General features: G+C 40.0%; 1 protein-coding gene across 18 annotated transcripts in view; it reads right to left on the bottom strand.

Moving 5' to 3' along the window:
* Positions 1-24,145, bottom strand: part of QTMAN (queuosine-tRNA mannosyltransferase) — a 186,222-nt gene that overhangs the window by 37,590 nt on the left and 124,487 nt on the right. For 6 of the 18 annotated variants that reach the window (XR_012660581.1, XR_012660580.1, XM_075092800.1 and 3 more), the window contains exon 7: positions 14,847-14,957. The exons of the other annotated variants lie outside the window; for them this stretch is intronic. Coding sequence is in view for 4 of the 6 variants with exons in the window: in XM_075092800.1 (XP_074948901.1) it covers positions 14,847-14,957 (111 nt within the window). In the remaining 2 variants the exon portion in view is untranslated. The remainder of the gene's footprint in view (positions 1-14,846; positions 14,958-24,145) is intronic. 18 annotated transcript variants of the gene reach the window in all.

The raw sequence follows: 24,145 nt of genomic DNA, 5'->3' as shown, positions 1-24,145 counted from the left end.
TACTTTGCGGAAGACCCTTCCCAACAGCGGGATGCAGCTGAAGTTACACTGAGGCCACTGAACCCATTTTTCTACTATATGAAATGTAACATTTTATGCCGATCTAGTTTTACTATTTGATTTAAAGTAGTGATGAATTACAGTCCTTGCCCAGGAAACACTCGAGTGAAGCTCCTTCATTCAAATATGACTCTTCTAAATTAACGCAAAGAGGACCACGTGCACGGCTACCATGGGATCCTCACTCTAAACGCCTGCCTGTGCCTCAAGTTAATTTACCCAATTATTATTTACTTACATGCCTTTCAGTGTGATTATGGCTCTCCCAGATAAGTAGAGACATTTAAATTTTCTGTTTCCTTTTCATTTCCAACCGTTTACTCACTACAGCCTGTTTACTAAAGCCAATGCTTGCTCCACTTTATAAACCTCCTCCACAGTTCTTCAGAGTTTTACTCCATCACAGCTTGTCTGGGCTGCGAACAAACCGCTCCCTTCCCCCTTTGTTAATACAAATATTCCTATATGCCGCAATCGTTCACTTTACCCTGTAACAGAGCACCTTAAATGCAGAAAGACCTTTTTTTCTTCAAAATACTACCAAAATACAAGCACACACACTCACACACTATGTGAGCTTAACTGCAGCTGTACTCTTGACTAATTGCTTTGAGGATTTTTCTTCAAACCCCTAAATCTCCTTTCCTAAGTCAGTACACTGCGTAACTACTCCATGTAATGTGTATTCTTTGATTTGGCTTGCCGTCCCTTGGTATATTATTTTCACATTTATCTACATTTTCAAGCCACTGACCAAATCACCTACAAGATCTACCTTTTTTCCACTGCTCGCAGTCACCAGAAAAAGTTCAGTGATATTCAACAGCCTCATCCAAATCCATTACCTACGTTATAAACAAGACTGGATCCCAAATGAGCCTAGGTTAAACCATTCCTATCTCAACGACTTAGCCACCCTCAGATTCTCAGAGCATAAAAGTATAAATTCAGTGTGGCTGAATTCCACACATATACGTTCTTAACAGTTAAGTCGGCGTTTTGACAGTCTAAGCTGAATTATAGACCCAAAACTGGCTGGTGGTGGCTCCTCTGAAAGTAAGGACACATACCCACGAGAATATACTGTTATATATTTACGCATGGGAAAAGCTGAAGGTTAGGGGATTTGCTCTAAACCACCAAGTCTGTGACTGAATTGAGAGGACTGATTTACCAAATCAAATGTAACTAGCAGACTTTGAAAAATCATTGCCATTAAGAAGAACTGCTTGACACGCGAGAGGTCGGACTACCTAGGCAGGCTGTATCCCCCTGCCTGTCTTTAATCTCCCTGCCAATCATCCACTCAATGCACCATTTCTATTTCTGAAGAGGTTTTCTTCTTAGTCTTCAGCGCTAATAAATGCGATCCGTCATTGCAGAATTTCTAATAATATTATATAAAACTTCACCGATCTCTCTCTGGAATAAACTATTTAATATCCTTTATTTAAGACATGTGTGTGCAATCAATTCCGTGGTACTTACTTGTATTACACACACAGTATTCATCATCTTGACAATTTTTTTAAAAGTTTTAGAACACTATTTCACTTAACAGTTTTAAAAAAAAAAAAGATTTATTTGATGGTTCACTTTGGAACAAGTTATCTGCATTAACTTCCATTGTTTTGGCATAAAGTAGTTCTGTATATTTTACTAACAACAGTGGAGACATGATAAAGGATGTAGGCAGAGAGCCATAAACTGCTCTCGCTGCAACCCACAGTGTTCGTGTAAAAGCATTAATTTTTGGGGCTTTGATTGGAAGACGTCTCTGTGCTCAGCCACTTGGATTTTGCTAAATTCAACCATGTATAAAACCTTGTACCTGAATATAACAATTTTAACTGTGGAAAGACGATTGTAAATCATATGTAGTATAAACTTGTCCACATGATTGGAATAATATAATGGATATTGTAGTCCCTAACCACTAGCTAATGTTCTTTATGACACTTAAATAAATGACCTGAAAATAAACTAATAACACCACGAAATCTTCTAAACCTGCTCACGTGCATTTCCCAAAAGCGTGCTGGAGAAAGACAATGTCTAGTTAGCACATTTTTTGTGTTTACGTTTTCTCCAGAACATTTTGCTCCAGCTATTCTGTTTTCCCTCTTCCAGACTCACATTAATTCTTCGTTTCTGCCACCTTCCAGACAGAGCCATCTCTCCATCCAGCACCTGCCCAGACCTCAGTCATTTATAAACATCAAGAGCTTGCAGGACTTCCACATCACCATCCAGAAGTCTATAACCTGGGGGAAAATCAAGCGCTCCCCTGTTTTATTTGGAGGCAGTACCTAGTCCCACAACGATCATCAGAGTTGTTTTAAATCCTTGTCTAAACGGCAGAAGATACAACCTCAGAGAGGCTGCTTATGGAATAGCAGAGCTGGGGCAGCAACAGACATAGGCTTAAAAGACTGGATATAAGGAAGAAATTGTTTACACTGAGGGTGGTGAAACGCTGGCCCAGTTGCCCAGAGAGGTGGCTGATGCCCCATCCCTGGAATCATTCAAGGCCAGGCTGGACGGGGCTCTGAGCAACCTGATCTAGTTGGGGATGTCCCTGCTCCCTGCAGGGGGGTTGGGCTGGATGGCCTCTAAAGGTCCCTTCCAACCTTAACCTCCCTATGATCCTAAAAAACAAGCTAGAGAGCTATCGCAGCAGATAAGTAGGGTTTTGTTATTGAGAAGGAAGCACTATTTTTCTCAACCTTGGTTACAACACACACTACTCACATAAGAAAAATGCCATAGCATTCTATTTTTAATATGGGAGAAGGATTTTATTGTTGTTATTAACTTGTGGTAGTGAAATCTTGTACACGTGAAACTTTCCAGAAAAAATTATCACCAAAGCATACAAATATTAACACTTTCAACAGATTCCACAAGGTACTGTCTCTTATATTTTAAAACCCATGGAAAATGTTTTACTTTCATGCATAACTCACATATATTTAAACACTGAAAGTTCAGAACAACGAGAGACTTAGATATCTAATTTTAGTACCATGACTTGTTTTCAAAACTTTCAAATTTATTTTTATTTATTCAGATTTTTCAGGATCTCTGACACATTTAACAGTCAATTTTAAAACTTTATGAAGACTTTAAACAGAGTAAGCCTTGAAAACTTTCCTTTTCTGCCTACCGGGTATAGATGTTCAGTTAAAAAGATGGGTTAAAAATTAAACTAAGTTCATATATAATAAAAATTCCATATACTAGAAGTCAGAGTTTCAATTTAAATATTTGCCATTTTGAATAACGGATTCTTTTTAAAGTCCCCAATCTATATATTATATATTTTCTTTCAATCTATTCCATGAAACCCCACTCTAAAGAAATCCATGAGCTTTTCCTTGAAGCAGTCATGTGTGTTTTCCCCAGCTCTTTCACACCATGCTGCCATGTTACATTGTATGTGTTTATTCACAGTGTTTTATTTGCCCTAATGAAAAATTACTTATGGGGATGGGTTTCTTCCTCATGGCACCAAGAGTCACTTTGTGCACCATTTTATTAAGAACAACAACAAAAAAAAACCAGGATAGGAGGGCCACGATGTCACCGCTCGATGAACAGAAACCACATTAGAAAGACTAACTGGAGTGCTGGTTTAGGTTAGATCAAATTGCATGGGCAAGTTCTGTGCGTTGCGTACTGGTTTGAATAGTTGTCCCTGATGAGCAAGGATCATTTGTGTCGGATATAAGCTAAAAAAAACAAAAGAATTTGAGTTCATAGAAACTGGCCCTTCTGTAATTGCAATTACATTTGGAAGCAAAGTTAAAGATAGTTCGGAGTATGCCATGGATTTCTTAAAATTACTTATTACCATTAAGCAGTTTTATTTTTAAAGATAGTCATGATCAGATAGATTAGAAACCTTGCCCAGGCTTCGGAGCTGGAGCACACACGTTTCAGAGCTGCTGCGTTTCCTTTGTCACCGATGCACCGTCACGGCATAACTCACAATTTAACAAACTCATTGTCTGAGAATTTCCTTTGTCTTTCTTTAAACAGGATCACAAATGCCTCATTGCTAACTGTAATATTTTTAGTATCATTTATGTGACCTAAAAACACCACCGAGGTCCGTGCAGAGCTTCTGTGATTCTAATATCTGGAGTCCATTTGGCTTATAACTGTTGTGAGGGAGAGTCAGTTTTGTCATTTGCAATAACTGGGAAATCCCACTTTTGCACTTTCTTTCTTTCCTTCTGCTTCCCTGAATTTATCCGCTTCCCATGCTGAACTTTTACAGCATTACTATGGGTAGTAATTACAGTTACTACAAGTGACTGCAAAACTACACAACCATGCACATGTATGACTGGCCAAGCGCTGTACCAATACCAAAGCTGCACGGATGTCTCTTTGAAAAAAGTCAGAATTTTGCTCACTCTGTTCTAAGGAAAAAAAAAAGTCATGACAGCAGTTCTTTGGAGGCCAAATTGGAACAGACAGCAAGTACATTAGCTTATACTTGTTTTTTGTATTTATATATAAATTTATACATTTACATTTTTATATTTAATGTAACAAATCACTTGATAGCAGTAAAATTGGTACATTTATATTTACCTACTTCTGGAAAGATTGCAAGGAATGACAAAACTGGGAGGCTAGCCTCAGTGCAGTGATTTTTTTCTTGATATTTTCCACTGCAACTATTGTCACATTTTGCTCGACAGCAAAAAAGAGATGCTGAGTGTGGTCAGGTGTCCCAAAGCTGTGCTACAGTTCAAACCTAAAAGCTCAAAAGAAGATTCCCAATATTTAGGGAATTTGATATTAGGGTTTATTGAAGTTGTCACATACTTTCGGGGATCTAATTTCACTTTCTGATCTTTAGCAATGGTTGTAATTCCTTATTCAGAAGAGGGAAGAGATTACTTGTCAGCAGTAATCTCTAACACAGATAATGCCATATAAATATTAGGGGCTTATAAGTATGGACAAGGATTAGGAGCAAAGAGAGAGAACAGAACGAAAACTGAACAGAGCCAAGATTAAGCACTGGGAAGGGCATGGCAAAAGAAAATACAAGATCTGCGGCTGAGCTTGTCTTCCCACAGTAGAACGTATATTTTCCTGGGTAGAATAAGTAGGATTTACACAGATATCCCTGTTTGCGAACTGCAAGATACAGAAGTATGGAAATACTGAGATGTGATAATTTCCTAGCGTCATTATCTTCCACTATCTTCTCTCTCCCATGACACAGGAGAAATACAGAATAGACTCAGGGAATCACTGAGCTGGAAGGTTTTTGCTCTGACCTTCTGCTCAAAGCCTGCCCAGCTGGACCAAGTTGCTCAGAGCCTCCTTAGTCAAGATTTAACTATCACCAAGGATGAAGATGACTTCCTTCTGACAAATACAGCTGGTTTGGCAACAAATTAGCTGAATGCAACACCCCTTCCCGCTCCAGCGGTGTGCCTGATTAGCAAGGCAGGACCCAGAGATGCTCCCGGAGAAGAGCGGCTGGATCCAGACCGACCGCGGGCAGCCGGTTTTGACTCAAGTAGTGACTTGGTTTGTTGGAGTGGGGAAGGAAGATGGGACAGGCAGGAGAGGAGAGATTTCAAGAGTAAAGAAACAGGCTAATTCTCAGATTCCTCGAACCCTAACTTCCACCTATTTTTCCAAATAATTTCTGAGCAAAATCCCTCAATATCTAGTATTTATATTTGATACTGCCAAAACCTCCCACTTCTACTTAGCATTTACACTTCTCTTTCCAATCTAGTTTCACTCTGTTTGGATGACGCTCAGTTTATTCTCTAAAATGCCATATCTGTACCTCAATATAGGGAGGAGGGTCAAACCAATCTCTTAACTTTCCCATCAAAATTTCATTTGAATTTCTAACATCAAGATTACTGCTCAAGATGCACCGTAAAGCCTACATCCTAGACGACCGGGATTTTAACTAAAGCATTCTTCAATGCTTATTCCCCAAAACAACTGGAAAGGTACCACCTTCCAAAACACATCATGCTGTGAAACTATGCAAAACAGGAGCAAAGGCAGGTGAAACGACTCCAAAACAAATATATCCCTGAAAGTCTAAGCTTTCCTGGTTTTGAGTCCTCTGTGCTGCTGCTCTTGTCGGACATCATTTCAGCCAAATGCGCCTCTAGCCTAATCCAGTACTTGTGGGATTATTCCATTTTGTTACATATTTACTCCTGACAAATGACTTCAACACCATCTTTAGCGGTTTAGGTCAGGCAAAAAAAAAAATATCAAATAGCGATTACTCTGCATTTTAATACTGGAAGGGAGACTCTGGACGCACTGAAGTCAAAGGCAAAGCTCTCTGACTTCGAGAGAGACAGAGTTTGACCCTAAATATATTATTTCTGAATTCACATCTTCAATTCCCTGAAATCCTTTAACACTGAACGTAAGAATCTGTGCAGTTGTAATTTCTGAGAACATCACTCTCAACAAATGAAATGGTGAAAATTTAAAAACTCCTTAGAAAGGTAGTAATGAACTACAATACATATTTTATAGCACAGATGAAAATAACTTATGCATTATTTTGCGGAAGATATGAAAACATGAATTAATTGATAGTTCAGAAAAAAAGAAAGTAATTTTTCTCTATAATTAAACATCGTGACTGTGCAGATCTGCAACACCAACACTGCAAGGTAACAGATATACTTTTGGAGCCCTAAGAGTCACCTTGATAACAACTGCCAGAAACTCAGAAATTGTTGACTTAAGTTCTGCTTCTGCAGAAGTTCAAAAGAATGAATTACACTAAGGGGAAAAAAGTTTGGCTTCTGAGAATTGCAAGGTTTTTAAGGTTCTTGAGGAACCTAAAGGATTGGTCATGTTTATTAGTGTTTACTTAAATGCAAAAAAACCAGCTCAGCTCTCGAGTGCTTATTTAGAAAATGCAAATTTCACACATAGCTGCAAACAATCCAGTATCTCTTCTTGCGAAACTGAACTGGAAATGGGTGTTTGAAAACTGATATCACACCTTAAATCATCTTGCGTTTTATTTCCCTTTTCTTCCCCCCCCCCCCCCCCCCCCCAATTAAAACTAATACCAGGATCCTGTAACATATAATTTCCTGTTTTGTGGAAATACTTCTAATCAGGATATACAGGATGGATGTCCCCTTTAAACAGGCTGTTTTGTAACATACGCAATGCAGAAGGGAGTGCTATCATAACACTTCAATAGTTAAGTGACTTTATGAGAAAAATACTTCCAAATGTTTCCTAAAACCTTCCAAACCGCACCAAAGAACATTATCGTAATATTATGTTTCCCTATGGCCTCCAATATTTAAGCTTGCTATTCTCGAAATGATACTTGGATGAAAAAAATATAAGTTTATGTAATGTATGAATTGTTCCTAGAGAAAAGTTGCCTTTAAAATTACTCTGTATAGATGTCAGATATTTTACATTTTCAATAGCCTTCCTGTATTAATTGAACAAATAGCATGCTAGTGCTTTGGGCTGCACGTGAGTAAGTCTGTATTTTAAAAACTGAACAGTCGCCGTGTGATCTTATTCATAGCAAATACTGAAAACAGTAACTGTCCTAACCGATTACGTATCACGTTACCCCTAATAGATATCCATATTTCTTGCACAGTATACATAAGCCATATAAACTGTATACCATATATCAGTAACATATTCCAGCGAATCCACCATCAAAGAGTTCGTTTATAGTAGGTTTTCATTTGACTCGGGGTTGTAATGTTCTGTGCAAGCATAAGCTAACCATTTCAGTGATTTTGCCAGCAAGCTGCTTTTTGGCAGATTATTGGCAGTACATATTGGCAACAGACTAGTGCAACTAAGCCCTTCTTATAACTTACAGGTAAATAATGATTTTAATAAATTTATGTAAAATGTTCCACTTGCTGACATCTGTTTTTGATAATTCACTCGGCTGCGCAAATGCAAACTTCTGTGTGTTTCTCGGGAAAACGCATATTTCACCTTAATTATTTAACACTTTCCCAGGTACTCCAAGAAATAAGTAAGCGATGAAGCCTACTTTCACTGGAAGGTTTAACTGAAGAAAGCTTTCCTGAAAAAGCTGGAGAAATTAATTAAAAATAATAATTGAATGCACTCAAGAATCTAAAGCACAGTTCGTCATCAATACAACACCCAAGTAATAAGAAAAGCACAGTCTATTGTAGAGTTATCTCAGCCACAGGGCATTCAGACTGTACGGCCACGTCAACCGCCTCTGGCCCTGAGGCCCATGGGGTAGTTCAGGGACTCTGACCTCCATTCGAAAATGTGTTACTCCACTAGATTTATTTGCACTTTTTTTGCACTACAACTGATGTTTAAGAGTGTACGCATTCGTATCTCAGCCAGGCAGCGTGGTTTAGAGGACACTTGGAATTTTAATCCCAGTTTTGCCTGTAGGTCAGTATCTCGTTGTCCAAACACCAAAAGTCTCTCTCCATCGCTAGAACTCGAATGGCAGTAGCGCTCTGCCCTGTAAGGATCAAGTTTTTGTCAGAAAGTTCTAAAAACATTATCCCTAATAGTAGCAGTGTCGTTAGAGGGAAAAATAAACCAAAACCTTGAACTCCCTTTTTCTGGTGTAAATCAGGATGACAGTGATGCTGGTTTAAGACTGCTGAGTATCTGCTCTTCAGCATCCAGGCACCCAAAAGCCATGCTAGCACATCACGGGGGCTCCTTGGGGAGCCTGCACTGCCAAATTCCTGGAAAATGGTCGTGGCCTGTCATTGAGCTACCTATGATATCAAAGACTGCAAACCAAGACGGGAATATGCATTTTTTTTGTTGGAAAAAGGAGAAAACAGTATCAATACAAACAGCACTGTTACCCTTATAGGCTATGAGCTGGCAGCCACCTGCATGGTGACGTTTCTGTCTGAGGATGGCAGGAAGGATGGTGCCTACCCCATAAGGAGACAGAGACATGCAAACAGCTTGAGCTAACACCCACTCTGTAGCAGGACGTGGTCATCTTGACCACTACTGCACTAAATGTATTATAAAAAAAAAGATAAAAAGATCAGAAACCTTGGAGATGCAAAGAGCTTGACCATGACTGTTCAGCCCATTGCCTTGCTTCTACAACTCTGAACACTGTTCCTATAGATACACCCCCAAACGATAATGGAAAGCAGCACTCTCAGTGTGGTACCTTGAGGTTTCCATTGAAATAGGTCAAAAAGGTGAAAGAACAGCCAGCACATGAGAATTTAAAGACAAATAACAAAATCAAAGCATTTCATCATAGAATCATAGAATCATTAAGACCTCTGGGATCATCAAGTCCAACCACCAACTCAACACCCCCAGGCCTCCTAAACCATGTCCTGAAGTGCCACATCTACATGGTTTTTGACCACCCCCAGGGACGGTGACTCCCCCACCTCTCTGGGCAGCCTGTGCCAGGGCCTGACCACTCTTGCAGTGAAGAAATTTTTTCTAACATCCAATCTAAACCTCTCCTGACGCAGCTTGAGGCCATTGCCTCTTGTCCTATCACTTGTTACTTGGGAGAAGAGACCAACCCCCACCTCACTACAGCCTCCTGTCAGGCAGCTGCAGAGAGCGAGAAGGGCTCCCCTCAGCCCCCTCTTCTCCAGGCTAAACCCCCCCAGCCCCCTCAGCCACCCACCAGCACACTTGTGCTCCAGACCCTGCCCCAGCTTCGTTGCCCTTCTCTGGACACGCTCCAGCACCTCAAGGTCCCTCTTAATTATACCAAGGAGACGTTTCTTCAGTTCTTCCCTCCTCCTAAGTCCAAGCCACTACTTCTCAGGACACTGGTTCCCCAACCTGGTGACAACTACCGCCAGCTGCCCCCATGCTCCTCACGTCCTTTGACCCCGAGTGCCCGGAGCAACGTTCAGTCTGTGAATGTGTAACTGTAATTAAGGGATGTCAGGTACTTTAAAGGGTTTTACGTAGCGAACGTCCATGCCCGTTCTGCCTGTGGATACATTTCAAAGTTCTAATAAGAAAATAGGGTCTGTAATGAGTAGGGAACAATTATTAAGCATCAGATTTATTTGTGCCCAATTCAGCCTAGAATTTGCCTGCTGGTTTTGCACATTTATTCATTGATGGAGTCAGCAGTTTAGGATTTTGTAAGGCTTGGCAACATGGTTAAAACCCAGTGAATTCTTGTTGAGATCTATCAGACATGCTGGTAAAACTTGCTGTTGCTATAGTGGACTTGGTTTTAATTTGATCTGTTTCAAGGATTCGGTATCCTTCCAGCACGTTAGAAACCTAAGGGCATATATTTGTATTGTTTAAAGGCAGGAAATTCTGTGAACTGAAATGAGAACATATCCCTTTTGCCTTTATGGACTTTTGTTATTTTCTCTTCCTTTTGGGGTTTTGGAAACAAAACCAGTGAAAGCTGAAAGCTTGAACAATAGCAAATTACTTTCAAGGAAAAAAAAAAAGTAAAATACTAAGCATACTTTTATAGCTTTATTCATACACTTTGTATATATGTAAATTGGACTTATCCAGGCATCAGAAAATACTATTTGCAGCAGGGCCTTAGACTGCAACAGGACCACACTGATTTTGTCATAAAAGACGGTGGACTTTGCTGTTTTACTTTATTATTATTCCTTTACTACCTTGTATTAACTTGTACCCCACTGACTTCATGACAGAGCCTATTTGTTTCAAGCTAACCACAGAACTAGGGCGATCACATTTTTATTTTAAGGAGAAAAACTATGAATCTTTGTAGCTCTTTAACTCCTTGTACGAAGAGTCCCGCATCCCTCCTTTAACAGATGCAGAAGGGACCACTGACACTGTACAGACATACGAAACGAGAACTGGAGAAAGATGAACGGGGCCACATATTCTGCTAAAACTAAGAGTTGGACAGAACCCACCGTTTAGACAATTACAGCTTCAAACTTTCTTACAGCGGCTCTGTACTAATTAGCAGAAGGACTGCAGGCAGAGTGGCTGCATTAGCACAGAGACCTGATCTCAGCAGGGTGTATGAATCCTTGTGCAGTACCACACAAATACGTCCACGCTGCTTTTGGTGCTCAGACTAGCTTGGTTAGAACAAAGTGTCTTTATTGCACATAATGAATTATACTGTACCACTTTATAATAGGTTTATAGCCACGGTTATGGCTCTCAGGAATACTCCTGCCTCATGACAGATTAGAGAGGTCTGACTGAGCCTGCAACTTGCTGGAGGATAGCTCACGTGCGGCAACCTCAACTGCAGCCATTTCAGCAAGAGCCGCAACACTTACCCAGCATTTACACAGCGGTGTTCCTTGCATACGGTGTAGAACAAGCTGACTGTTCCCATCTCATAAGCTTAACAGCTAAATATAAATTACAGTAGGACACAAAGCTTGGGAGAGACACTCGACACCCAAGATGCTGCTTGGCCACTAGATCTCTCCTAGCTAGTGTTTCTTCACACTCGCTAACCCCTCTTCCTGGACAGCAGCAATTACGACATCGGTGAACTGCACGACTTCGGTTTTATTTGCTTTCATTTGGCACAGTGCTTTGTGCCCATCTCATCTACTCTTGGAGGTTACGACAACTGAAGCAGGGATCACAATGAGAGACCATCAATCATCACAATAAGCACAGCTCAGCTGTTCCCATGCAGTCAAAACCTTTGGTAGAGAAGAATCCTAATAAGAGATTTGAAAGAGCACGAAGAAGCGGCTTTACTTTAAGTGCTCACAATAATGACTTCCAAAGAAACACTCCTGACCATCAACCCTGGGGAATAAAGAGCTGAAAGGTACTCATGTTCATCCGTGGATTATCTGTCTTGTAGATCTCTACATAAAAGCAAAGGGGATCCGTAACTACCAGCTGTAATACTTAAAGGGTCTTTCCTGAAGAGGTGGGCAATGAAGAGAAAGGCTTGGTTCCCACCCAGACATCACGGGGTGCATCACCTTCCTGGTGGAAAAAGTGGGGATCCAAAATGTAGCACCTATGATAACCACAATTACCCTAACTGTTCCTGGGGTCATGTAACCATACGTTCTCTCCTACTCAGAATACACTAATTTAACGGTTTTCCCCAAGTCAAAGAACAACTAACACTATATTCTGAATACATGATTTAAACATTTGTACGCCACCGCAGTTCAATGTACATATGCACGACTGACCGTAAGCCACCAGTTTACAGGTCCCGCTTACCTTATTCTTGGTTCTTCTGAAAATGTAGTTCAAGACTCTTAGGGCAAAAATTACAACTAAGTTCATGAACTACACCAAAAATTGGCTGTGACGCCATTTGTTAAAAGTTATGCTAAACTAGCAGGTCCAACTAAAAGGAGCAGATGCACTGTTTGCTAAGTTGTAGCTGCAGACAGAATTTTTTGTGCCAAGATCAAAAGAACAAGGTGTTCATATAAATGGCATTTTATTTTGATCCTATTATTCTATATGAGCTCAAGGAGAGATCAAAGGAAAAAGTACCCAGGTTTCACTATTAACACTTAACATAGCTCCAGTCAGAAAATCCTTTCCAGATTGTTAGCGCAATTCAAAGCCCAGCATGTTTTTGGTGTTCTGTTGGGTAATATACCTGAAGGCACGGTTTTGATTCCTTGACCACCTTTTCCATTGTGGAAAATTGCTTCTGATACATATAATGTCAATTATTTTCATTTTTATGACAGTAACCCCCAGACATCCTATCTCTGGGGGCTACACTGTTTTGGGTTGTACCCGCTATCCTGGAGAGACTGGCTGCCCTGAAGTAGCGACAATATATTCCTGACTGCATACAACAGTCGGGAAATCCAATACCGTCGGAGTCAAGTCTAAAGTCTGGTTCAGCCCCTGCCAATGGCAGTTCCATTGGAAGCAAAGCATACCAGCTTCAACTGAGTATGTAAACAAACCTAATGGGCTTTTAAAATATGTACAGGTTCCTCCTGATAGCTGGCAAGAATAAATGTGCTTTAATACGTTGCATTGCTTATTATGACATTACCCGAGACTACTACTATTAATTATTGGTTCTATTGCCTCCCTTAGAACCCAGCAACGTTGCATAAAGAAAAAATAATGTATTGTATTTCTTACAAAGCCAAAGTATGCTAACAAATTTTAATATTCATGCTTTCTTTAAGTATAAGCTTCTCATTGACGATTCAGTAACTTAGGGCAGGAACTTCAGAATTTCACTTCGACACACTAAGACTGCAGAAATCTGCTAACAGGTACAGCTTATCAGGCTTCTTATCATATCACACTATCATACTTATCAGGCTACTACTTCAGAAAAATCAGCAATCTAGCATTCATAACAAAAAAGAGAGCGCGCATATGTCCTCCTTCCCTGCCTTGCCTCCCCCTCCCCACTTGCTATTAAAACAGTCGTGTTACAAAGTCTTTCCAAAGTTTACTGTAAATGCCAAAAAGTGGGCACCGATCCCACATGAGCTGGCTCAGTTATGGCCCACCATCTTGAACATATTCTTTTTATCTAAGGCAGTTCCAGGAGGGGTTTTGGGGGGTTTTGGTTTGGGGATTGGGGTCTGATGGGCTTTTTTTGTTTTGGTTTGGTTTGGTTTTGACTTAACTTTTCCCTAATAACAGCAGATTGAACATGCGCGAGGAGATGGCAAGTCCTGGCTCTGGGAACTTGCACAGTCAATGCTAAACACATGCAGGTGAGCTGTGGCCTAGAGTGAACGTTACAATTACGGGTTAAACGAGACAAAATGTCTCATGCACAGTCAGAATATGTTCATATTACAGACAGCAGCCAGCTGGCTATAAATCCAAGAAGTAAGCTGGAAAGCTTTAGAGTTTAAATGGATGAATACAGATATAAGTGGAAGAACAGTGGTTTGTCGCCATATGAATGGCTTTTAACTGAAAAGAGTGGATTGCTTTTACGAAGGTTTTCCAAAAGACTAACCTTGCTGAGACAGAAAAATAAAGAATAAGTATGATTGGGACATTCCATATATTTATATTTTCTATTTTGTTTTGAGACAGAGAAGTCTGATTCAGTGTGTCTGAACAATTATAACATGGCTTTACATACAGGTGTGCTTCGTGAATAGGGAAACAAGTTCTTTAATAATACCTCTGCAGCTGATGATCCATAAACACTATTACTCTATTAATTTATTTCAGATTCAAATTACCACAAGCTGAGCTGTGAGAAGTCAGGAACCATTTTTCTTGCCATTATTTCCAGCTCTAAGTAATGTATGCTATAGCTTTCTCCACTCTCTACATACGAAGCACTGAACCGATGGCCAACGACCCTAACTGTGCACTACACCACCAGGCTACCTTGATGCAGCTAAATCGACACCCTCCTGGCAAGGCACAACGGCTGAGAGGCATTTCTGAGACTTTTTTTCTCTTTTTGTTAAATACTGATGACTACCAAAACCTTCTGAAATACAGACCCAAGAAATGTCCTAATAGGTTTTCATAAATGGATGGACCTGAACGACAATCTAGAAGTCTAATTTCCCTACTCGAATATTTTGGGATCTTACCAAGATTAACATTTGCTCTTTCCCTACTCCACCAAAGGCAGATGTAATTCCCTCTTGAATCCAAAAGCAGAGCATAGGTTCTTACCAACTCTAATATCAGCTAAACTTTATAGATCTAAAGGAACTTCACATTCATAAACTATGTTTATATTCACTTGTATATTATATATAAGTGTGTATATACATACAGTAATTTTTACAAAAAATTTTGATGTTTAAAAGTGGCTGTAAGCTCACGGTTTTGATGTCCTCACTGTTGACAGAATCAGATGGAAACTGAAGGAAGACTGATAACGAGTTTGCTCCCCAAAACCTTTCTCCTGTGTCTCTGAGCTGACTGAATGGGAACTGAGAGGGAAAAGAACAAAGGTTTGCTGTTCTTTACAGTCACGCAACGAAAGTGTAGGTTAAGTACAGGAAGTATTTGCAGATTTCAGATATTTTGTGGACCTTTGTTACTTTTCCTTGCATTCAGATCTAATCTCAGCCCCAGCACAGAGCTGGACTTTCATGTTCTGCAGTCCTTCACGAATAGAAAACCCAGCCCACTGTGACACTTAGGGCAGAGCTGACTCAAGACACAAATTTTAACTTCACCTTTTTGTAGGCATTTATACATGCTAATGCATTAAGGAAAAAACTTTTCACCAAGAAGAGAAGGCTTAGCATTATACTGCTGAATAAACTAATACAGATATTTCATGTGTATTCATAGTAGAACATGTCTACAGACTGGAAAGATATGGCTATAACTTTTAGAAGAAGTTTGGACAGACAATTTGACATTCCACATCAAATGTGTCACAATCAGGTGATCTTTAAGCCCTGTGAGTATAAAAACACTGAGAGTTTCATTTTTAAAAACTTCTGATACCAAATATATATATACCTCCAACCCACTCAAGTTACCATCAACATCTACTAGAATATTTTTAGAAGGTCCTTCAAACAGAAGGGTAGTAAGCTCACTACAATTTTGAACAAGCAATAGATTGTGTTTGGTTCTTTAGCTTCAATCAAGCACCAATTTTGGATTATTTGTCTGAAGTCAGAATTCTTAAAATAAGCCAGTTTTTTATAGAACCAATTTCTGGGGAAAAAAAAATCCCCTCCACAATTTGAGTGTAATCAGCTATTCTGATATAGCTGGCTCTGATTCGGAGGTAAGGTACATGATCGTATATATAAGGAGGGCTGTAGGATTAATTCCAGAGGTGTTCTACCAGTACTCACAGGAAGGAGCATAAACACTCCAACACTTTTAATTTCATTATTCTGCTGTATCAAGTTTGGTTCTCAGAAACCTTTTTGTACTAACACCAGCATTTCATCTTGCACATCTTTTCCTATAGTCTCTATTACCCAGACCCTTTCCCCTTCCTCTCCAAATCAAATGTTTCCTTACTGCAGGAGGGCACTGCATCCTAGTTAGAGTACACATTCATGTTTTACTCTGCTCTTCCTGGGCACACAGAAAGGCTAATGCATTGGTCCTGTGAAACGCTGAGCACCTTCTCATCACACTTGATATAAAGGGGTTTGAGCATGTGCAGCATGGTGCAGGAGAAGGGCTCATAGCCTGACAGGCAACTCCAGTATCAAATTTGTCAATCAGCAATATTTGGCATTGAAAATAGTTCTGAATATGAACAGGAAAATATCGGGCTGCCAGCTATTCAGAGGTGTCACGTGCCAAAACAGCGTTAGGGAAATTTCTAGCTCTTACAAGAGCTTTCAGCTAATTCTTGATGGATCATCTGTACCTTTGAGTGCTTTCTGGAAGCACGTTCCTCCTTTTCCTTTATTGTCCTTTGTGAAGAAAACAGGAGATGAAACTCTCACCAGAAAGTAACAAAAACATTAACCTCTAAGTACCTTGGATTTTGGTAAACAGTGAGATCACTGGAAATCTTAGCTTCTGCACATGAATTACAGGAGAATAATGGGACTGAGCAAAAAGCCATGGCCTCTGTTCATCAATATGTGCCTTTTATGTAAACTAGATTGTTAACTGAAAACCAGTCTTCAGAGTCTCTTAAGAGGCAATCACCTTAAAATTAATCAAAGTGCTGTTTCGCTGGTTTTTTGATGGGGAGGTGTGCTCCTTTGGACGTTCAGGAAATTGCCTGGAGCAGACTGCTGCAGCCAAAGGCTTTGAGGTTCGTGTCTCGGAGTCCGTCTCCCCCGCGGCAGAACGGTGCTGGCAAGGAGAGGGAGCACCGATGGCTCTGCTCGCCCTGCCACCAGCTGCTGGGAGACACGCACGGTTCCCCGGCTGATGTCACTACGCAACAGCAAAAGCAGACAGATGTGCAGCAGCAGCAAACGGACCTGGCTGAAGGGCAGGGAGACATCGGGACAATGGGTGATGTGTGTGTGCCGGGGACCTCAGCGAGGCTCGAGACGAGAGCCGACAGGACTTAAGGATCAGGAGAGACTCGGTATTAACACGACCTACTTAAGCAGGACCGTGTGGTTGGCATCGGTGCACAGGGCCGTACAAGGCAGTAGGAACCACGACGGCTGGGGTTGCCTCACCAGCCACTGCATTAGGTCACAGTCCCCAAAATAACAGAATTTCGGCTCCCTTTTTCCAGCTGATCATCACCAGGCCCTTAGTTTTCAACCATTCCTTTTCCCATTTACCTATGGCTTTCCCTGTTCTTCTTTCTACTAAAGCTGTCTCTGTGAGGTACATGGAACAAATTGTTTATGAACAATTTTGTGGTTTTGGTTTTTTTCTATATGCCGCTCCTCAAAATATTCCTTAACTTACTCATTCAGTGCCTAGCAATGACTCATTAAAAATAAATTTCATAATAATAACAACACAGTGACAGATATCAAAGGTGAAACCTGGCAATTACTTTGCACTCAAGCAGCCTGAAAACATCTTCAGGTGGCGTATAGAGAAAAGGTCTGTATTTCTCTGCATATATATTTCCTTAACATTTTTTATCAATTTTTTTCAGCCAGAATGACCAACAAATTTTTCAGTGTCTTCAAGGACCTTATTTCATGAATTTGTATAAGAGGCAGAAAAGTATATATAAACATTTAAAAAGCAGCCGGTAACATGTTCAAGAGATTTTGTGGAAATAATGCAATTAGGTTTAAAATACCAAACACTCAAATTACTTCTGACATTTGGTCTGAGTCGCTTTAGAATTTGCACCTATGAACAATTAAAAAAAAAAAATGCTGGTTCTGAAGGGGACTGATGATTTCCCTTTGTAATATTTTACCACAGAGCAGTTACTCTCTCTTTCTACCAGATCTGACAGCCATTCAAATGCGCTGGTTTTGCTGCACTCTAAACTAGAAATATGATCTCTACTTGGAAACTCCTCTCAAAAATATTTTCTTCTGTCAGTTCTCAGTAACTGCATTCAGTAACAAGGGTGACTATGGAACTTTTAAAGTAACAATGTTCAGTCATCTTCCTGAGTTTACATATTGCAGCTGCAGGGAATAAAGATGCTGAAAGACCGTGATCTCTTCCCCCATCGTTTAGATGCTTATCATAACCTTTTGTGATATTTAATTGGCACTGCTTTCTCCTCCTCCATTTCCAAATGGATGAATCACAGACTCAGTCTTCCAGGAACCAACCACTTTAGCTATTCTCTGCACTTCCTCCAACTCTTCCTTGACCGCAGCCAGCCCTTTGCTTGACCCCACCTTGAATAAATGTTCAACTGGAGAGTCTCAGCTAAAGTGCGTATTAAGCCTTCTGAGAAAAGAACGACTAACCGACACCTAAAACCTAGAATTATGACAGCAAGCTTGCCAGACCATCCCGCAGCCACTGAGGCTCGTTCACAGGCTCCAGTGAAGAAGAGTCACTGTTGAAGGTGGTCAGATTTCTTCACTTTCTTATTTATTAATAATACAACGTGTAGGCTGGCACTCTACCCTGAGTTATACACAGGATGTTAATGGCAGATTAATGTGAAACTAGAGAGGTATAGTCTGCACTGGGGACTCTTCATTATAATTATCTGCTAATTTTAAGTTACAACTTGTAAAAAACTAGATCAGCAACTCCAACCCAACAGCTCCCTAAAAAAGAGAAACAACTCATCAGCCATTCTGCTCCACCTACCATGCCTAGACCTCTCCCCTCAAGAATGTCTTTACTGCAAGAGTGGTCAGGCCCTGGCACAGGCTGCCCAGAGAGGTGGGGGCGTCACCATCCCCGGAGGTATTTGAAAGCCACGTAGACGTGGCACTTCAGGGCACGGTTTAGGAGACATGGTAGTGTTGGGTTGTCAGTTGGACTTGATGATCCTAGAGGTCTTTTCCAACCTTAATGATTCTGTGATTCTGCGATGCTCCCAGATCACCTCCCACCTTCACTATATGGACACAAGAAGTCTCTCACATTCATTTAGGTTATATACATACATTTAATTACCTTCTTGAAAAGTATCTCATTGCATTGCTGTGATTTCTATTGAACATTTCTGCGAACAAACAGCCTCGAACACAGGCAATGCTAAGCTAAGCTCTTTCTCAGATACGGTCCTATGAAAGAAAGAATGCATCTTATAAAGCATTTAAGTCTCTAAGATCTTGTTACTTGTATTAAGTAAACTGCAGCCACGCATTTGAATTCTGTGAGCCTTTGAGGCCCTGCAAAACCTAACAGTACATCCATGCGTCTACCCCACGAGCCTACCCTGAACATCCAACCAGGTGAGAAGCAGTACTTAATTTTGTTACACATGCATCAGAAGGTCACAGGCAGTGAACTTTAACAAATGAGGTTTTTAGGAAAAAGAATATATTCTTTACATTAGAAGTAGAAGGAGGCTGAAGAAAATGCCCACCTCTCAGAAGACACTAAGCATCTTACAGAGAAAAGCAAAGAGTAGAAAGGTCAGTGATAAGTCCTACTGTCACTCCAGCAGGAACACAGGATCTCAGATGCTGAGGGTCACATCAGGACACCGAAGGAAGCAACAGATGATCGAGACAGCTATTTCAAAAGGTCTGCAGTTCTCTAATGCTAAATTTACACTCAGATGCTTAGAGTGAAAAGTCTGACAACTAACTTCCTGAGTTAACAACATCAGGGGAAAAAAGCAATGAACAAATGGAAAACTAGTGTCTGGCAGTCAACAAGAATATAGAATTTTCTGAGTCAGCCACATGAATGCTAAAGTTACACACATAGAAAACACAGATGATCCTCAGAACAGAGAAAACCACCTTGGAATATTTTCCTGAAGTTACTGTATCTCATTCTTCCAGCAGCATCTGCCCTCAAACCATGGTTGGACTCAATGATCTCAAAGGGGTTTTCCAACCTAAACGATTCTATGATTTATCCATCCAACCTGTGACACTGGAGCCCTTCCAGAATACACACTGGTAAGGGATTATTAGACCACAAGGTTCAAAAAAGGCTATCTATCAAACAATTATCTAGGAGAATTCCTCACCCTCTCAAATGATAGCCTAGTCATACGCATCAGTCATTGCTTCCAGATAAGACCACTGCATTACAAACCACCTTGGTGTAAAAAAAACCAACTACTAAATACCCGCAATGCAAAGAGTTTGCAAACAACTGACCCTCACATCAGCATTAAATACCACAGTCATACCACTGCTGTACTCCTGCTCCCTCCATCAACAATTTGCTTACCACCATCCGTAACTCGTGGTCTCCCACTCTCAGTGGACTGGTCTTATCTAATGGAAGTAACTATTCTCAACATGACTGTCCTTCAGAAAAAGCAGAACTGTTATTTCAGAAGCTCAGACCTTTTTTTTAGTATGTGTATATACACACATATACACACACCTGTCGTGTGTGTGTGATTATGCATGAACACATTTATGGGAGATTCCAAGCAGGAAACTATGGAATCATTTCTACAGCTACAAACAACTTCCAGACTTAACATTTGAGCTCCTAGTGCAAAACTTGTCTATTTAACTGCTTTTTAAGAAAGATTTTTTTAAAACTTTTTTTTTTTTGGGTACATTAAGGTCATTAAAAGAAACTCATCTACTTCACTGAGCTTGAGCAGATTTTCGTGGAGGTGTGGTGAAACACCATGATTGTAGCCGCCTAAAATCAGCTACAAGGAAAAGGATTACTCTCCCCTTTCTGCAGTTATTCAAGACCAGAAAATAACAGGGCAGTGTTATTTTATCCTAAGCTTTTTAGCTCAGTTCTGTCACAAATGGCAGAAGTAACTCCTGGTTGTGTATCATTCTGAAGTGGCTTCGGTGCCACCATTAAGGACCTCTTGCCTAATGGCCAAGACAGATGCAGAAGCCTCCGAGTCCCAGCTCTCCTATTTACTAGCTATTCCTGTTTTCGGCAGTCCCTTGACTTCTCTGACCAAAATAGCTGGTTATTTTCCCCTGCTGCCAAGACCTGTGGTACCTGATCTACTTCTGCGGCTTCCTCATTTTACTGTAGCACAACCAATGGCAACAACAAAGAAACATTTTTATTTTTTTACAGAGCAACACATTGAAAAAATCCAGGTTGTTTTTTTTTTTTTAAAAAAAAGTTTCTCCTAGGTAGAGTGTTTACAAACAGTAACAGAAAATGCTATTTTTAAAGTTCTGGGAATGCAGTCCTTAGCTCAAAATACTTCCAGAATTATTTGCCATTCGTTATCCATTACAATTCAGAACCTGCGTCTAACTTGGAAATTTAGTACGTTTACTCTGAGTTTTATAGTATACTAAATGGTTTCATTACTTTTTACAGGAAGTAATACAGAATTATTTGTAGATTCGGTAATGGAACCAGTAAGCCAACGATATTCCATTTCTGAAGTTCCCTAGTTATTCTGAAATAATAAAAATACATCAAGACAGCAGCAAGAAAGCGAGTGGACAGTTCTCTACAGCATCTCAACAATAAACAGCAGAACCGTGATACTTCACGAGAATGTTCAAAACCGAAATTGAATGGCAGCATGATTGCAGTGGTTCCAGTTATGTTAATTAGGCTGAATTCATGGTTCATTGATGCTGCAATTATGCTGCAAAGAAATGCTGCAAGCATGCTATCTCATCCTCCTGCAGCCTGCTGAGTATGCTGCCGTTATTCTTCTCGTGGCAAAAAGTCTTTCCAAAGAGGTAATACATAGGAGTCACATTTATATTTACACCGCACGGTTTGCAAAGACGCAGTTAGATGACCGCATTTTGATACTTTCTTCTTTTTCAGGTTTAATAGGAAAAACAGCCTTCAAAGTTCATTGGCCGTTTTTTAAGCATGCTTTACTTTGCCAATTTGCATACTAAGCATACAAATTATAAGCCTTATTAGCCCCATTTCAACCGCAGGGTAAGTAAAGGATGTGCAGAGTTGTGCCCAAAGTTACGTACCTCTTCAGTGGAAAGAGAGCCTAAATATCTCCCACCTTCTTTCAATGACATCTCCTGATTGACCGCTGTGGATTGGATGCACACACCACCCAAAATGCAAAACCTTCTGCTGGTGAAAGATGGTTTAAATAAGTGACAGGTTTGTTTTCAGTGTTCCCCTTCACCCCGGGCTCCAGCCTAGGTATCGGTAGGAAGGAGGCCTGCAGTGACTCACGCAACCACGCAGAGGTTCTGCCAGGTTGTCAGGGACTTGGTTTCTCAGGTCTTCAAAAAATGGCGATTACACTCAACGAAACCAAACAAATAATGACCTTGTGATATGCAAAAACAATCAAACCACCAATGATAAATTCAGCTGATGACCCAATTTATTTTTTGATGGAAATAATATTTAAATCTACATGCTTGCATTGAGGAAATGTTGCTATTATTTTATTTGCATTTACCTTACTAATTAACTACTGTTAAGTGTTCGAGTTATTCCTGATAATTAAAAAAACATTACACATACTTACAGATGTCTATACATGATGAATATTACATTCCTATCTTTATATCAATTTTGAAATTAAGATTTTTTTATTTTAATAAACTACAGTATTGCTACATTTAGTCCAAGAAAACTGAACGCAGTGCTTAATTCAGCAATGTCAGGCTTTTAACATTACTGTTTCCTTGTTCTCCAATAATTTTTTTGGTAAGTGAAGCCTTGGTTGCCTGTTCTTTGGCAATAATAGGTGAAGAAAGCCTTCAAAGATTCCTTTGGATCTTTTTTGGATTAAAAAAAACCCAGAGAGGACTAAAGCAGAACACTTAAACTTGCATAGCCCAGTGCCCTTTGTTTACATGCACATCCCACAAGGGTTCCAGTGAGGCATTCTGTGAAATAAAGAGGTGCAAATGGGCATTGTACTCTCAAGGAACTGAGAGAAGAGGCATCAAGAGTTGAATATGCTGGCCTGCAATCAGAAGGAAAATCCTTCTCTAGCTGGGTAAGGAGTATTTGCCCTTAAACAGAAGTTTTCAGAGCTTTCCGGTTGAGGAGGCAGGTATGGAAGATTCTTCAAACAAGCAGTCAGTCTGTTTTTTTTTTAAGAATAGCTCTATTTTTAAAACCAGCTCCTTTGGAAAATGCATTTTCCAGTGCTTTTATTCTCAAAGAAACATTACGTGGAATCAGGTGTCTAAACAGAAGTTAGGTCAATGCATACCTCCAAAGAACTAAGTATCCTTAAAGCTTAATTTCCAGGTTCACAATCGACTTAAGCGCTTAGAACTTCAAGTCTCATTAAAAACCAATGGTGCTTAAGCACTTAATTTTTTTTTTTTTAATTTAAGCAGATCTTGAAAAAAAATTTGATACCAGCCACTTCAAAGCTGGCTCCCCAAACTCTAGGATGATTGAGTTTCCATAATACAATTACAGTTGTAATGGAGCTGGATTGAAAGCTAGGTTCAGCTTTCAAACAGTCTCCCCAAAATAGTTGCAGATGATGTGTGTTTTAGCTTTCTGATCCTCAGGTGACACAAGTATGAACGATATTAAGCGAGGTAGGCATTAGGAAGGGAAGGCAGTACTCTAACTAGAAATAACCATCTTTTCCACAGATGAACGGACATCCATAACAATTTAATCTAACGAGACATCTAGCTTACATGCCATTTAAAGAATGATAATGGCACTTGTCTGGCAGGTTTGTTTCTCGATGCTTCATTCAATGACTATTCCAGTTCTTCTCTTTTTTTTACTAATATTATCACAGGTCTTTTTCCAGATTAAATCTACCAACAGTTGTCACCCAAGCCACAGCTTCAATTAATACCTGTTTTGAGTCCTAACACAAGGAATTTATTCATAGACTGAGCTTTGAATCTGGCCTTTATAACGAGTTTTGTAGTGCACCTAAGATGAAGAACCTAAACCAGTTTGACACTGTAACCAGTCACTATATAAAGGGAAATCTAAAACCACATCAGGAATAACAGAAGTATTTAACAGGCCCTAAATAATATCAGTTTGTAAAACAATTCGTACTTTATGTAAAAGCATGACAAAAAAACCCCACCTGTTTTCAGATATATATAATTAGACCAGTGGATCTGGCCTGCAATCCACACTGCCTACTTAAGCTGGAGTTTAAATACAACACAGAAAATGATGTCAAGTCCGTCCA

This window comes from Phalacrocorax aristotelis, chromosome 5 (assembly GCF_949628215.1).
Source record: "Phalacrocorax aristotelis chromosome 5, bGulAri2.1, whole genome shotgun sequence".
Lineage (NCBI taxonomy): Eukaryota > Metazoa > Chordata > Aves > Suliformes > Phalacrocoracidae > Phalacrocorax > Phalacrocorax aristotelis.
Note: the sequence above shows the minus strand (reverse complement) of the source record. Positions and strands in the feature narration are given on the sequence as shown.